The following is a 16,984-nucleotide window of genomic DNA, read 5'->3' on the forward strand; positions in this document are numbered from 1 at the left end:
ACAGACAGGTAGCCGACAGGCACAGTGACACTGCGTGCGCTCAACTCACGTAGGTAGGTGGGTGCACTGTGAACAACAGGTAGGTAGGTATATGCAGTGATGGGTATTACAATGTGCACCTGTCACAAACAGACAGGTAGCGGACAGGCACAGTGACACTGCCTGCTCTCAACTCACATAGGTAGGTGGGTGCACTGTGAACAACATGTAGGTAAGTATATGCAGTAATGGGTATTACAATGTGCACCTGTCACACACAGACAGGTTGCGGACAGACACAGTGACACTGCATGCGCTCAGCTCATGTAGGTAGGTAGGTGGGTGCACTTTGAACAACAGGTAGGTAGGTATATGCAGTACTGGGTATTACAATGTGCACCTGTCACACACACAGGTAGTCACTGAATGTGCTGGGTCTGGCAGTGGCACACACACAGTATGAATTATCAAGGCTGTCTATGCAACACAAGTGTCAGTGGGACACACAGAAAAAAAATAGATCACAAGAACAAGATTAGCTCTCAAAAGAGCTGTTGTGGGGTGCCATTTTAGCAATAAGAATCAGCAAGGAGCAAGCTAAGAAGCCTACAAGAGCCTAACTAATCTTTCCCTATGAGAGTCTGCAACAGCTGTCCCTTCTCTATTTACTGCAGGCAAACGAGTGAGGAAAATGGCCGGCGATGCCTGCCTTTTATAAGGGGGGGGGGAGTGGCTCCAGGAGGGAGTGTAGCCTGATTGGCTACAATGTGCCTGCTGACTGTGATGTAGAGGGTCAAAATTGACCATAAGGGCTCTTTTACACTAAGACGTTGCATTTCATGCGACGTTAAGGTCGCATAACGTGCCCCTAATGCAACGCATGTTAGTATTGCCGCGTTATGCGTCTCTTGATGCGTCTGTGATGCGTACTTTTTGACGCATACTATCGAACGAAAACGGCGCATGCGGCAAAAAAAAAAAAAAAACAGTACTGCGCATGTGCAAACATCCGAACACAGCAAAATACGAGTATAATGCTCAGCACGCTGCACTTTCATTGAACGTGCAGCGTTATACTCCAACGCAACGTGGGCACTGTGAACAGCCCATTGATTTTTCATTGCTGCGAGTTGGGCTGCGTTACAGGCTGCTCTAACGTGCGCCTGTAACGTCCCACTGTGAAAGCAGCCTAATGGTGCACTATGGGGGAAGGTCGAACTTCCGGAAAAGTTTGCGGTTCTCCGCAATCGCGAACCCCGGAAGTTGCCGGGAACAGTTTGCTGGCGAACCATTCGGGCCATCTCTATTTGGGATGTGAACGTAGGATATTGATATGATCTTGAAGTGTTGGCATTTTATTATGTGAATGCATTCTAACTAAATTAGCTAACATCTTCCCTGATTTATTTCCAAACTGATAACATTTAGCTTGTAGACTATCCCTAATAAACATTTCGTTGCGTTTTAACCAAAAATCATAATTTTTTTTGTGCTCCTGCCAAATCTTCCTATCTTGCCCTGTTAAGGAAGCCTTATAAACATTATAAGTCTCCCTAACTTTTTCCATAGCTTCTGCATGTTTTTCAAAGATAATCCATTTTTGTTTATTTACATGTGCCATAATATGTCCCCTCATTACAGCCTTACCCGCTTCCCAGAATAAGGACATATCTGTCACATAACGAGCATTTTGTTTGGTATAATCAAACCACCAGCTTTTTAACAAAGCTGCAAAAGATTTGTCCTCATATAAATAAGAGGGATACCTCCAAATATAATCTGATCCTCGTGGTATCGAGTCAGTGAGGTCCACACTAACCGGGCTATGATCTGATAGGACCTGATCATGTATTTCGGACGCCACTACTTTCATTAACATTGAATTGCTAACCAATAAATAGTCAATTCTAGACATGGTTAAATGTACTAAAGAGTGGTGTGTAAATTCCCTGTCGTCAGGGTGCAGATACCTCCAAATATCTGAGAGTTGGTGTGCATTCATCATATTCTCTATTACCCTATCTCTCTTCCTGGGCCTCTGCATAAAGGCTACTTTCGTTTTTCTGTCCTCAAGTACATTAGCTACGCAATTGAAATCGCCTCCCACAATTAAATTAGAATGAACCCCCTTCAATAACTGAGTATCCACTGATAGATAGAAGAGAGTATTGTCTTGATTGGGACCGTACACATTTACTATTGTAATATTTTCCACGCCCACTTTTAGATGCAAAATTGACAACCTTCCCTCCTCATCATTACTGTGTGACACCTTTTCACAGTCTAACCCTTTACTAATCAAGGTCAATACCCCTGCTTTACGTCCTGCAGCCGCTGAAGCCACGCACCATTTAACCCAATTTTTCTGCATATATATAAATTGTTTCTCTGTCAGGTGAGATTCTTGAATTAATGCAATGTCTGCTTTAAGTCGTTTTAAGTGTTTCAATACCCTTGAACGTTTACCTGGGGATCTCAGTCCCTTCACATTCCACGTTACTATATGTACCATAACTGATCAGTGAGGTGATAATAACAATATATATATTTACTTAATTGTTCTATGCCCATCATTGTTATTACAAAAAAAAAAAACATTCTTATCCCCGTTACTGCCGTCTCCACATAACCTGGGTCAACAGGACTCGAACTACAATTCAGGAAGAATAATATAAACTTATTGTTCATTCCCTTTAGAAGTCTTCTTCTCTCTTTTCTAGCTGCAGACTTCTCTTTTATCCCAGTAGGACCACCTCCACTCCATGCACACCCTCCTCCCCCCCTAGCCTTCTTGTAAAAGAGTTATATCAGATAGCACTGTATAGACCCCCCATCTACATGTGCTGAATTTAAAAGTGCATCACTCGTCTGGCTCACTGTCCTGGGCAGTGCTTGTTTCAGCGCCATCTTGTTGGTCTCTTTGAGTTGGGGATTGCTGGTTACCAATAGGGGAATCCTCCCTAATCGAAGCCTCTGCTGTTTTTAGCTTCTTCCAATAAGCTCTTGCTTCCACTGACGATTTACATAAGTGTATTTTGCCCTTTTCATCCGTTATTTTCAAAATCGCTGGATATAATAATGCAAATCTTATATCACGGTCATACAGTTCACTGCAGAAAGCACTAAAAAAATTTCCTTTGCTTAGTTACTTCTGCGGAAAAGTCCTGAAAAATAAGTAATTGCTTGTCATTGTAAACCACACTGTCCCATTTGGTTATGTAGGCTCCTAAAATGACAGCTTTTTCACTATAATCTAAATATTTTATGATAACCACTCTGGGTCTGGAATCAGATTTATTCTGCTGCAAAGGGCCAATTTTATGAGCTCTTTCAACCTTGCATATGTTGGGCAAGCCCAAAAGCTGAGGTATGGTAGTTTCACAGAAATCCTTCAGCGGTCCCGCAGTTACTGATTCTGGTACTCCCATTATTCGCAGATTATTTCTTCTGGACCTATTCTCCAGGTCATCTAACTTTATAGCATAGTCAGTATTCTGTCTGAGGAGTTCATTTAGTGTAGCATTTGTTTTATTCAACTAATCCTCACAGTCAGATATTCTTTTCTCAGCAGCAGTCACCCTGCGTACACAGGATGTTAATTCAGCTGTAATGCCTCCTATTGTGCAGCGTATAGATCTCTCTATTATGGCTCACAGATCCGGAGAAAGCATGGGTACAACAGCTTTTGCCAGCTTATCATAGTCTACCTGCCCGGAGGGTGCTGTATCAAGGGTACTTGCGGGCCAATCCATCTCCGATCCTCCGCTCTCCTCCCCTCTTTCTGTCTCTGCCATCTTTGGGCCTGCCGCTGCCATGTGGCCGTCACCTTTTGTTACCGAACGGGTAACGTAGCGATCCATCCGCTTTGTCCTGGTCCGTTTGGTGTCTCTCCTGAGTGCCGCCAGCCCGAACTTGAGGCGGGGGGTTTGTGTCAGGCTCTTTGGAGGGGAAGAAGACCGCTCGTTTGTCCTCTCTCCTGGGCGCCGGGACCGGAAGGCCCATTGTGCTAATTTCTATAGGAGTCTGGAGTTACTGCCCCTATAAAAGTGCCTGGTAGTTTATTGTAGCTAGAAATTTAATCGGTGGTATATTGACAAAATCTGTGGAGATGTTCCTAGTAGTCATGTTCCTGGTTGTCTATTGCTAATATCCGTGGTGGTGTAGTGTTACCATCCCTACAGCTCCCTCTTGTAGTATATTTGTAATCCTGGAAATACTATGATTGTCCTTTTGGAATGTGCTTATAGTCTGTAGTGCATATTAATATTATTTAGTATTTATATAGCACCGACATCTTACGCAGCACTGTAGAGTGTACATTGTCTTGTCACTTAACTGTCCCTAAGAAGGGCACACAATCTAATCCCTACCATACTCATATGTCTAAGTATGTATTACGGTATGTAGTATGTGTATCATAGTCTTGGGCAAGTTTAGGGGGAAGCCAACCCTATGTTGCATTCCTCAGACCTTCGGACCAGCGGTATTACTGCCCCATGTGTTCCGTCAACAATGATTAATGGAGTGAGGCCTCTGTGTTTTTGGGACAACTCGTGACTAGAGATGACTAATTCTCTTTGTAGAATTTCTGCTGCAAAGAGAATTCATGATGAAGTGCATGATTGACTTTCACTTTTCTAATTGGTTGTTCACAAGCAGCCTATACAAAGTAAAAGTGAGACCTAACTACATGACCAGCCAATCAGAATCTCACAAACTATGTGGGTGACTCATTAAAAGTACAAGTGCTATGAAGATCAGTGAATCACTTCCAGCATTCAGTAATGTGCACTCACATACCGTACAAAAGCTAAATACACTGTTTAAGTAAGGATTATATAGTGCTGCTTGAAGATTGCTCTAACAGTGTTGCTCGTGTGGTTTAGCTTCATATAGTTCACAAAAAACCAACTGGACGGTCAGCTGCCGGAAGCTCTGGTGAAGCGGGAAGCATTGCTGTGCTTGGATTCTTCTTTGAAGTAAGTTTAATGAATACATTTTTTATGTAAATGTTTTACAAAATATTCCAAATATGTTTATTCAAATAAAAAAGGTGGGGGTTACAATGCATTTAGACTACACGTTTACGACTTTCCCTATGGGTTATAGCAAGCTCCACAGGGTGATCGTGAGTGGTGAGAAAACAATTTTTTCTCTATACAGCTAGTCAGTTAGAATTTAGATCCTCTGATTGGCTGGATTTATTTCCCTACCTGGGCCAGTGGTATTATACATTTTCAGAGAGGGTTTCAATCATCATTCATTCGCTGCCTGTGAACATGTCCCTCAGTTTGAAGGAAAGAGCGGAGATCACCACCAGCCACTCAAACAGGATGTGCCTCAGTCGATCCAGCAGCTACATGCTATGAACATGTCCCTCTGCATCCTGTGAGATCTCCTGAAAAAAGGATCAATACATGAAAGAGAGAAATGCTGCATTTCATTTCCTCAATTCCAAATTGAATACATTTGCATAGATAAAGGAAAAAGTTTATCGACTTCAAACTACTAGGATCTCATTGACCATCCCCACCAATGTATGAAAAATGTGAGAGCCACTACTGTGCATAGAAGAGATATTTACATATTGCTGTGGGCCCAGATTTGCATATGCATTTGTTTATGAGTATATTTAAGTGTAAATGAAAACAATTGCCATGTTAGAAAAGTATGATTTTTTTAATTATTTTTTTTTATTATTAATAAAAGGGATTTGTTACATGTTTATCTTACCAATTAAAATCGCAGGTGTCTGCGTCCACTTGCGTGTGTGGCCTAGGGTAGTGCCTATGTGTGGGACCGCAGGAGGCCACCTAGCGCCCATTAATGGAACAGGCTTAATTACTAGTTATTATTATACAGTGGCTTGCAAAAGTATTCGGCCCCCTTGACGTTTTCCACATTTTGTCATATTACTGCCACAAACATGAATCAATTTTATTGGAATTCCACATGAAAGACCAATACAAAGTGGTGTACACGTGAGAAGTGGAACGAAAATCATACGTGATTCCAAACATTTTTTACAAATAAATAACTACAAAGTGGGGTGTGCATAATTATTCAGCCCCCTTTGGTCTGAATGCAGTCAGTTTCCCATAGACATTGCCTGATGAGTGCTAATGACTAAATAGAATACACCTGTGTGTAATCTAATGTCAGTACAAATACAGCTGCTCTGTGACAGCCTCAGAGGTTGTGTAAGAGAATATTGGGAGCAACAACACCATGAAGTCCAAAGAACACACCAGACAGGTCAGGGATAAAGTTATTGAGAAATTTAAAGCAGGCTTAGGCTACAAAAAGATTTCCAAAGCCTTGAACATCCCACGGAGCACTGTTCAAGCGTTCATTCAGAAATGGAAGGAGTATGGCACAACTGTAAACCTACCAAGACAAGGCCGTCCACCTAAACTCACAGGCCGAACAAGGAGAGCACTGATCAGAAATGCAGTCAAGAGGCCCATGGTGACTCTGGACGAGCTGCAGAAATCTACAGCTCAGGTGGGGAAATCTGTCCATGGGACAACTATTAGTTGTGCACTGCACAAAGTTGGCCTTTATGGAAGAGTGGCAAGAGGAGCTTTCCTCTTGCCACTCTTCCATCAAGGCCAACTTTGTGCATTGTTAACAGAAAAGCATAAGAAGTCCCATTTGCAGTTTACCACAAGCCATGTGGGGGACACAGCAAACATGTAGAAGAAGGTGCTCTGGTCAGATGAGACCAAAATAGAACTTTTTGGCCAAAATGCAAAACGCTATGTGTGGCGGAAAACTAACACTGCACATTACTCTAAACACACCATGCCCAGTGCCAAATATGGTGGTGGCAGCATAATTCTCTGGGGGTTCTTCTCTTCAGCAGGGACAAGGAAGCTGTTCAGAGTTGATGGGGAGAAGGATGGAGCCAAATACAGGACAATCTTGGAAGAAAACCTCTTGAAGTCTGCAAAAGACCTGAGACTGGGGCGGAGGTTCACCTTCCTGCAGGACAACGACCCTAAACAATGGAATGGTTTACAACAAAACATATCCATGTGTTAGAATGGCCCAGTCAAAGTCCAGATCTAAATCCAATCGAGAATCTGTGGCAAGATCTGAAAACTGCTGTTCACAAACGCTGTCTATCTAATCTGAATGAGCTGGAGCTGTTTTGCAAAGAAGAATGGGCAAGGATTTCAGTCTCTAGATGTGCAAAGCTGGTAGAGACATACCCTAAAAGACTGGCAGATGTAATTGCAGCCAAAGGTGGTTCTACAAAGTATTGACTCAGGGGGCTGAATAATTACGCACACCCCACTTTGCAGTTATTTATTTGTAAAAAATGTTTGGAATATTGTATGATTTTCGTTCCACTTCACACATGTACACCACTTTGTATTGGTCTTTCATGTGGAATCAGTGGTGCTCAGCAGAGCTCGAATATTCGAGTAGTTCGAATATTCGAGCTCTTTTTCAGCTATTCGAGCTCGGTATTCGAGCTCCGAATAGCTGGAGCTATTCGAATGGGCTATCCGAGTACACTCGAATAGCCCATTCACTATTCGAGCTATTCGAGCCACCCGGCGCTATTCGAGCTCGGTACCGAGCTCGAATAGCGTCATAGCCCAGATTGATGTCCTTAGAGCCAATCAGAGGGCTCCCAGGCCCTCTGACGGCAGCCAATCACAGAGGGGGACCCTGGCCAGCCCCTACCCTATAAATAGCGGCCGCCATGTTCGGTTTTTCCATGCTTGCCTGAGACTTGTACAGAGAGAGAGTTGCTCCTTTGTGCTTTGGCTTAGCAAGTGCTCTATTGTGGTCATTTACCTAGCGTTTTTGCTCACCTACACCTGCCATATACACCTATATTGTTGTTAGTTAGATAGACATTGTATTTTAGTTAGTAGCTTGTGTGTTACATTAGAGAACTGCAGGCAGCTGCTGCAAGCTTACAGGTTTAGGCCTCAGGGGGGCCTTGCCTCTGTGGGCAGCTGTCCTCTGTTTATTTCTCTCATATTCTATACCAGTATTTCTGCTGTCCTTTACTAATAGTATTGTAGTTATACTGTACTAGGAGTAGGACACTCACTGACTGTCACTGTTTATAGGCTACTAGCTAGCTCCTGCGTGTGTGCACTCACTCACTGTCTGTGTGTACACACACTCTATTTCCTTCTCATTACTGTTTGATTATTGTTAGTTGTACTTACTTACTACTTACTCTTACTGTACCCGTAGGGACACTCACTGTCACTGTTCATATAGGCTACTACTACCTCCTGCGTGTGCGCACTCACTGTCTGAGTGTACACACACAACACACACTCTATTTCCTTCTGATCGCTGATTGATTATTGTAATTAGTTAGTTCTACTTACTGTTACTACTTGTACTTACTCACTCTTACTGTACTAGGAGTCTAGGACACTGAGTCACTGTGTTCATAGGCTACTAGCTCCTGCCTGCGTGCACTCACTGTCTGAGTGTACACACACCCACACTCCATTTCCTTCTGATCGCTGATTGATTATTGTAATTAGTTAGTTCTACTTACTGGTGTTACTACTTACTCTTACTGTACTAGGAGTCTAGGACACTCAGTCACTGTGTTCATAGGCTACTAGCTCCTGCCTGCGTGCACTCACTGTCTGAGTGTTCACACACCCACACTCCATTTCCTTGTGATCGCTGATTGATTATTGTAATTAGTTAGTTCTTCTTACTGTTACTACTTACTCTTACTGTACTAGGAGTCTAGGACACTCAGTCACTGTGTTCATAGGCTACTAGCTCCTGCGTGCGTGCACTCACTGTCTGAGTGTACACACACCCACACTCCATTTCCTTCTGATCGCTGATTGATTATTGTAATTAGTTAGTTCTACTTACTGTTATTACTTACTCTTACTGTACTAGGAGTCTAGGACACTCAGTCACTGTGTTCATAGGCTACTAGCTGCTGCGTGCGTGCACTCACTGTCTGAGTGTACACACACCCACACTCCATTTCCTTCTGATCGCTAATTGATTATTGTAATTAGTTAGTTCTTCTTACTGTTACTACTTACTCTTACTGTACTAGGAGTCTAGGACACTCAGTCACTGTGTTCATAGGCTACTAGCTCCTGCGTGCGTGCACTCACTGTCTGAGTGTACACACACCCACACTCCATTTCCTTCTGATCGCTGATTGATTATTGTAATTATTTAGTTCTACTTACTGTTATTGCTTACTCTTACTGTACTAGGAGTCTAGGACACTCAGTCACTGTGTTCATAGGCTACTAGCTCCTGCGTGCGTGCACTCACTGTCTGAGTGTACACACACCCACACTCCATTTCCTTCTGATCGCTGATTGATTATTTTAATTAGTTAGTTCTACTTACTGTTATTACTTACTCTTACTGTACTAGGAGTCTAGGACACTCAGTCACTGTGTTCATAGGCTACTAGCTCCTGCGTGCGTGCACTCACTGTCTGAGTGTACACACACCCACACTCCATTTCCTTCTGATCGCTGATTGATTATTGTAATTAGTTAGTTCTACTTACTGTTATTACTTACTCTTACTGTACTAGGAGTCTAGGACACTCAGTCACTGTGTTCATAGGCTACTAGCTCCTGCGTGCGTGCACTCAGTGTCTGAGTGTACACACACCCACACTCCATTTCCTTCTGATCGCTGATTGATTATTGTAATTAGTTAGTTCTTCTTACTGCTACTACTTACTCTTACTGTACTAGGAGTCTAGGACACTCAGTCACTGTGTTCATAGGCTACTAGCTCCTGCCTGCGTGCACTCACTGTCTGAGTGTACACACACTAAATTTACTTGTGATTACTACTGATTATTGTAACTGCTAGTTGTACTTCCTGACTGTTACTACTTACTTACTGTACTAGGGGACACTCACTCAGTCACCTCACCAACCAACCCACTCCATTAAAGTACCCCACTTTTCACCCGCCCTTTTAAAAAACTTTTGTCTATACGCCCAAAACATTGAAGATGTCTGGAAGTGGCAGCCAGCGCGGTTTGGGCAAGGGGAAGGGCAGCAAGGGAATCAGGAGGAGAGGGAGCAGCATTGTGGCAAGCCGCGGCCGCGGGCGCGCCACCATGCACAGTTCCGCAGCAGCAGCAGCAGCGTCAGTGGCTAACATTCCTCCCATAGCCACTGGCCGTGGACGCCTTGGGCGCCGCCCAGCAGGAGCATCTGCAACTCACGCTGCAGAGACACAGCAGCAGCAGCGTGTAGCACCTGCTCCGATTTTCCTCCAGCCGGGTCGGAAACGTCCCATTGAGGAAAAGGATGCAGACACTGTGGTGCAACTCATGACGGAGGATGAGCAGCCCGCCATCAGCTCTGCATCCGAGGCCTCCACCCTCACCACCACCACCACCACCACCCCTGTTCGCAGCAGCCGCCCAGCAGGGTCTGGGGAGGAGGCCAGTTCACCGTCAGTCGCCGACCTCTCATTCAGCACTCTTTTGACCCCAGGCATGATGAGTCAATTGTCTGCTGTTGTTGGCGATTTTGAGGAGGAGATGCTGATGGGCACTTTGGGGGATGAGGGATTGGACAGCAAGACTGTGGCGACAGTCAAGCAGCCCATCCATGCATCAGGAGAGGAGTTTGGGGGGTCATCATCCCAGCAGGACATGTTTGAGGAGGGGGAGGATGATGTTGATGACCCGGTGACAGACAGAGACTGGGTGCCACCACCTCCAGGGGATGTCGTCCTCAGCAGCTCGGAGGAGGAGGAGGATGCGCTTGTGGGCCTTGCAAGGAGGCGCATCATTGCAAGCATTGGCAGCGACCCACAGCCTGCTGGTGTCTCAGGCTCAGCAGCAGCAGCAGCAGCATCAGCCAGTACCACCACCAGCCGCACCCAAGCCCCCCCCCCCAACCACCACAGGGAGACAGGCAGCAGCGCTTCCATGCCGTAGGGGGATGTTTCTGTCACCAATCTGGCGCTTTTTCACCATGCCCACTGTGTACAGCAAGTACGCCACTTGCAACCACTGTCAGCGGAAGTTGAGCAGAGGTGCAGACCCCTTAAAGTTCAGCACCAGCTCGCTGATCAACCACCTTGCGGCTAAACATTTCCACCAGCATGAGGAGTTCCAGAGGCTGAAGGCATCTGGTGCTGGCAGTGGCACCACACCCATCACTGCACAGCCTTCAGCAGCAGCAACAGCAGCCACCCGCCCTCCTGCTCCTCCAGCAGCACCAGCAGGAGTGCGGAAACGCACTGCTCCTCCCCCCTCTGCAACTCCTGCCGCCGACACTGAGGCCTGTTCTGGCAGCCAGTCCTCAGTGGCCTCCTCCGCTGTGTCTGGTGATTCCCGTGTCAGCAAAAGGCCACGCCAGAGCCTTTTGAGCGAGTCCTTCCAGGGGGTGGTTAGGGCTCTGCCTCCCAGCAGCCGTCGCGTGCGGCAGCTGAACGGCTTGCTGGCACGGGCCATGTGCTCCCAACTCCTGCCGTACACGCTCGTGCAGGAGGGGAGCGACATGCGGGCGCTGCTTGCTTGTGCAGCCCCAGACTGGCAGCTCCCCAGCAGACACTTTTTCTCCCGCAAGGCCATTCCAGCACTGCACCGCTTTGTGATGGCCAATGTGGAGCGAGGGCTGGAGCACGCGGTTGGTGAAAGGGTCCACGTCACCATGGACTCCTGGAGCAGCCGCTTCGGGACAGGCCGCTACCTGTCCTTCACTGTCCACTGGGTCAGCTTGGTGGAAGGGGGTGAGGATGGGAGAGCAGCAGCGGGCACAGCAGCAGCAGCAGCAGCAACACAGTGGGTGGTGCCACCCCGCAGGGTCAGGGGAACTGCAGCGGGTTCCTCCGATCCTCTGCCATCCTCCGCCACACCTGGCCAAACCCCCCGCCTCAGCAGCAGCGTGAAGGCCCGCCACTGCCAAGCGCTGCTGCACTTGGTCAGCCTTGGCAAGACCAAGCTGACGGCAGCCCACGTGTTGGCCAAACTCCAGGAGCAGGAGAGGATTTGGCTGACCCCCAGAGGCCTCAGAGTCGGAGAGGTGGTGTCCGACAATGGGGCCAATCTGGTTGCTGCCATAGACAGGGGAAACCTGACCCACATCCCCTGTCTTGCCCACGTGCTGAACCTGGTGGTGCAGAAGTTCCTGCGCACCTACCAGGGGATGGGCGAACTGCTGGAAACGGCAAGGAATGTTGTGCGTCACTTCCGGCGCTCGGCTGCAGCCTGTGCGAGCCTGGAAGACGTGCAAAAGGAGCTGGATCTGCCACGCCATCGGCTGATCATTGACGTTCCGACTCGCTGGAACTCCACCCTGGCGATGTTGGAGCGTCTGGTTGAACAGAGGCACGCTGTCAACCAGTACCTTGCCCTGGCCACTGTTTCCGCAGCTCGGAGAAGGGACAAGACCAGCAACATCCCGTCCATCGTCCCCGATGATGACTGGAGGCACATGCAGCAGGTGTGCTTTGTGCTGGCTCCCTTCCTGCAGGCCACAAACATGGTGAGCAGGGACCATGCTATGGTCTGCGAGTGGGTGCCCCTGGTTTCTCTGCTGAACAGGGCCCTCGATGGTTTGCTGGAACAGGGAGCGGCAGCCTTGGACCAGCAGGAGCGGCAACCAGCTGCGCAGTCCACCTCTGAGGGGGAGGAGGAGGAGGACTTGGTGGAGGTCCCTGACCTGGCTGCTGATGAGGGGGATCAGCACAGCGCAGCTGAGTTGGTGCGGGGGTGGAGAGAGGATGAGGCGGCAGAGGAGGAGGATGAGGACAGCACTGACGTCGATGTGCCAGCAGACGTGGCCCGCCTCTTCCCAATGGCAGCGCACATGCTGGCGTGCCTGCGCAGGGACCCCAGGGTGATCCAGATGAAGCAGAGGGAGGACATCTGGATCAGCATGATGTTGGACCCACGCCTCAAGGGGAAGTTGAGCCAGTTCCTGCCGCCTGCAGGAGGAGACCCAGCGCAACAAATAAGGAGCTTGCAGCAGGCCCTTGTTGAGCGCTTGGAGGAAGCCTTCCCCCAGCCTTCCACCCCCACTGTCCAGCAGCCAGCACAGAGGCAGCAGCAGGTGCCTGCATCCAGCAGCAGCAAGCGCCCCACAGACCTGCTGTCTCTCAGCCACGAGCTCTACAGGACTGTAGAGGCTCCGGCAGCAGTGACTAGAGAGGAGATGCATGCAGCAGCATCCTCCTCCGGTCACAGCCAGCGCCTGACCCGCATGGTGGCTGACTACATGGGGTCGTACAGCGGGCTTGACAGCGATGCCCCTGTTGATCCCATGGAGTATTGGGTCAAGCGCATGGAGATCTGGAGCGAGCTAGCGCAGTACGCCCTGGAAGTGCTGTCCTGCCCCCCTTCCAGCGTGCTGTCCGAGCGCTGCTTCAGTGCAGCTGGTGGCGTGGTCACCGAGAAACGCTCACGTCTGTCTCACAAGTCTGTGGACAGACTGACGTTTCTCAAGATGAACCAGGCGTGGGTGGAAGGCGAGTTCCTGGCCCCTGTTGTCGGCGAGAGGGGGACATGAACTGGCTGCCGGAACCATCGTTAATGTGCCTTACCACCCTTTACCACCTCCTGGCTCCTGCTCACTAAGCCAGCCTGGTTCACTTTGACTATTACGTCGCCTGCAGCCACACATTTTACACCTACAGTGGGCTGCTGTGTACTGCCCTTCTGCTGTCTGTCTGTGTTTCCCACTGCCAGGGTACACAGAATGACCTTCTTCTGCTGCCACTCTGCCACCAGCTATTACGTCAAACAATAGCTATATTGGTTGCAAAACCGAAACCAAACAAACCATTAAAAAAAAAAAAGGTTTAATTTTTCTGAGGTGCCCGGGTTGAAAACTGTGTTGTTCCAGTTGTGTATTGGACACAATGTGGGCTGCACGACCGCTGTCTGGGACCTCCTGTTGTGTTTATTTACGGCCCTGGTATCACCGCTAGGTACCAGGGCTATTATGTCACGCTGCCTACCTGCTGCCACACTCACACTGCTCCTCCATACCTCCTCCTGCTGCTGCTGCTGCTGTCTGTCTGTGTTTCCCACTGCCAGGGTACACAGATGATTTACCTTCTGCTGCCACTCTGCCACCAGCTATTACGTCAAACAATAGCTGCTCGCCTACTCCTCCATTCCTCCTCCTGCTGCTGCTGTCTGTCTGTGTTTCCCACTGCCAGGGTACACAGAATTACCTTCTTCTGCTGCCACTCTGCCACCAGCTATTACGTCCAAAAATAGCTAAATTGGTTGTAAAACCAAAAACCAAAAAACCATTAAAAAAAAAAAAGGTTTAATTTTTCTGAGGTGCCCGGGTTGAAAACTGTGTTGTCCCAGTTGTGTATTGGACACAATGTGGGCTGCACGACCGCTGTCTGGGACCTCCTGTTGTGTTTATTTACGGCCCTGGTATCACCGCTAGGTACCAGGGCTATTATGTCACGCTGCCTACCTGCTGCCACACTCACACTACTCCTCCATTCCTCCTGCTGCTGCTGTCTGTCTGTGTTTCCCACTGCCAGGGTACACAGAATTACCTTCTGCTGCCACACTGCCACCAGCTATTACGTCAAACAATAGCTGCTCACATAATTACTCTCCTCCATTCCTCCTCCTGCTGCTGCTGCTGTCTGTCTGTGTTTCCCACCGCCAGGGTACACAGATTTACCTTCTGCTGCCACTCTGCCACCAGCTATTACGTCAAAAAATAGCTATATATCTGTGTAATTGGTTGTAAAACCAAAACTACAAAACCATTACAAAAAAAGGTTTAATTTTTCTGAGGTGCCCGGGTTGAAAACTGTGTTGTCCCAGTTGTGTATTGGACACAATGTGGGCTGCACGACCGCTGTCTGGGACCTCCTGTTGTGTTTATTTACAGCCATGGTATCACCGCTAGGTACCAGGGCTATTATGTCACGCTGCCTGCCTCATTGACTGCATGCTGCCACACACTCATCCTCCTCCTCCTGCTGCTAAATTTACCTCCTGCTGTCTGTGTGTTTCCACTGCCAGGGAGCACATACAATGGCACTTCCAACATGCGTGCGCCACCAGCTATTTGTTGTTACGCTCAAAAATAGCTGCATTTCTTTAAAAAAAAAAAAAATGAAAAGAGAAAGAAGGGACGAAGAAGACGATATAGAAGAAGATGAAGATGAAGAAGATGAAGAAGAAGAAGAAGAAGATGAAGAAGATGAATAAGAAGAAGAAGAAGATGAAGAAGAAGATGAAGAAGATGAAGATGAAGAAGATGAAGAAGAAGATGAAGAAGATGAAGAAGAAGATGAAGAAGAAGAAGAAGAAGAAGAAGAAGAAGATGAAGAAGATGAAGATGAAGAAGATGAAGAAGAAGATGAAGAAGATGAAGATGAAGAAGATGAAGAAGATGAAGAAGAAGATGAAGAAGATGAAGATGAAGAAGATGAAGAAGATAAAGATGAAGAAGATGAAGATGAAGAAGATGAAGAAGAAGAAGAAGAAGATGAAGAAGAAGAAGAAGATATAGAAGAAGAAGAAGAAGATATAGAAGATAAAGAAGAAGAAGAAGAAGTATATACAGTACTGAACAAAATTCTGGACACAACTTCTCTTTTCACCTTTTTTTTTTTTTAAAGGAACATCCCCACATAATCACTTGCTGTTGTCACTTGGAAAAAAATATGTTTCTTGCATCATTAACCCTCAAAACAAGTGTTGGGAAGCTATTTAAGGCCAATTCGAATAGTCAGCTCGAATAATGAGCTCGAATACCGACTCGAATAGTGAGCTCGAAGTCCGAGGTCGAATCGAATAGTAAAATTTATTCGACTCGAATATTCGACTGACCTCGAATAATTTACTATTCGAATTCGACCAAACTCGAATTTTAAAAAGGGGTATTTGAGCAGCACTGTGTGGAATTCCAATAAAATTGATTCATGTTTGAGGGGGGCCAAATACTTTTGCAAGCCAAGGAGGCCGAATACTTTTGCAAGCCACTGTATATACAGTAGGATGCGAAAGTTTGGGCAACGTTGTTAATCGTCATGATTTTCCTGTATAAATCATTGGTTGTTACGATAAGAAATGTCAGTTAAACATATCATATAGGAGACACACACAGTGATATTTGAGAAGTGAAATGAAGTTTATTGGCTTTACAGAAAGTGCGCAATAATTGTTTAAACAAAATTAGGCAGGTGCATAAAGTTGGGCACCACAAAAAATAAATGAAATCAATATTTAGTAGATCCACCTTTTGCAACAATTACAGCCTCTAAGCGCTTTCTGTAAGTTCCAATGAGAGTCTGGATTCTGGTTGAAGGTATTTTGGACCATTCCTCTTTACAGAATATCTCTAGTTCATTCAGGTTTGAAGGCTTCCGAGCTCTGACAGCTCTCTTTAACTCACGCCACAGAAATTAAATTATATTCGAGCCTGGGGACTGAGATGGCCATTCCTGAATATTGTACTTGTTACTCTGCGTGAATGCCTTAGTGGATTTTGAGCAGTGTTTAGGGTCGTTGTCTTATTGAAAGATCCAGCCCCGGCACAGTTTCAGCTTTGTCACTGATTCCTGGAATCTGCTAATACTGCTGATACTGAGTGGAATCCATGCATCCCTCAACTTTGACAAGATTCCCAGTCCCTGCACTGGCCACACAGCCCCCCACAGCATGATGGAACCACCACCTTATTTTACTGTAGGTAGCAGGTGTTTTTCTTGGAATGCTGTGTTGTTTTTCCTCCATGCATTATGTCCCTTGCTATGCCCAAATAACTAAATTTTAGTTTCAGCAGTCCACAGCACCTTATTCCAAAGTGAAGCTGGCTTGTCCAAATGTGCTTTAGCATACCTCAAGCGGCTCTGTTTATGCTGTGGGCGGAGAAAAGGCTTCCTCTGCATACAGCATCTCCTTGTGTAAAGTGTGCCGAATGGTTAAACGATGCACAGTGACTCCATCTGCAGCAAGATGATGTTGTAGGTCTTTGGTGCTGGACTGTGGGTTGACTGACTGTTCTCACCATTCATTGCTTTT

The 16,984-nt window shown here is 46.8% G+C and overlaps 1 protein-coding gene across 1 annotated transcript in view; it reads left to right on the top strand.

Annotated features, from left to right (window-relative positions):
* Positions 1–16,984, top strand: part of CA4 (carbonic anhydrase 4) — a 141,834-nt gene that overhangs the window by 94,389 nt on the left and 30,461 nt on the right. Inside the window, exon 5 of the mRNA XM_068268722.1 lies at positions 4,866–4,958. Coding sequence (XP_068124823.1) covers positions 4,866–4,958 — 93 coding nt within the window. The remainder of the gene's footprint in view (positions 1–4,865; positions 4,959–16,984) is intronic.

Source organism: Hyperolius riggenbachi, chromosome 2, assembly GCF_040937935.1.
Source record: "Hyperolius riggenbachi isolate aHypRig1 chromosome 2, aHypRig1.pri, whole genome shotgun sequence".
In the NCBI taxonomy this organism is placed as follows: Eukaryota; Metazoa; Chordata; class Amphibia; order Anura; family Hyperoliidae; genus Hyperolius; species Hyperolius riggenbachi.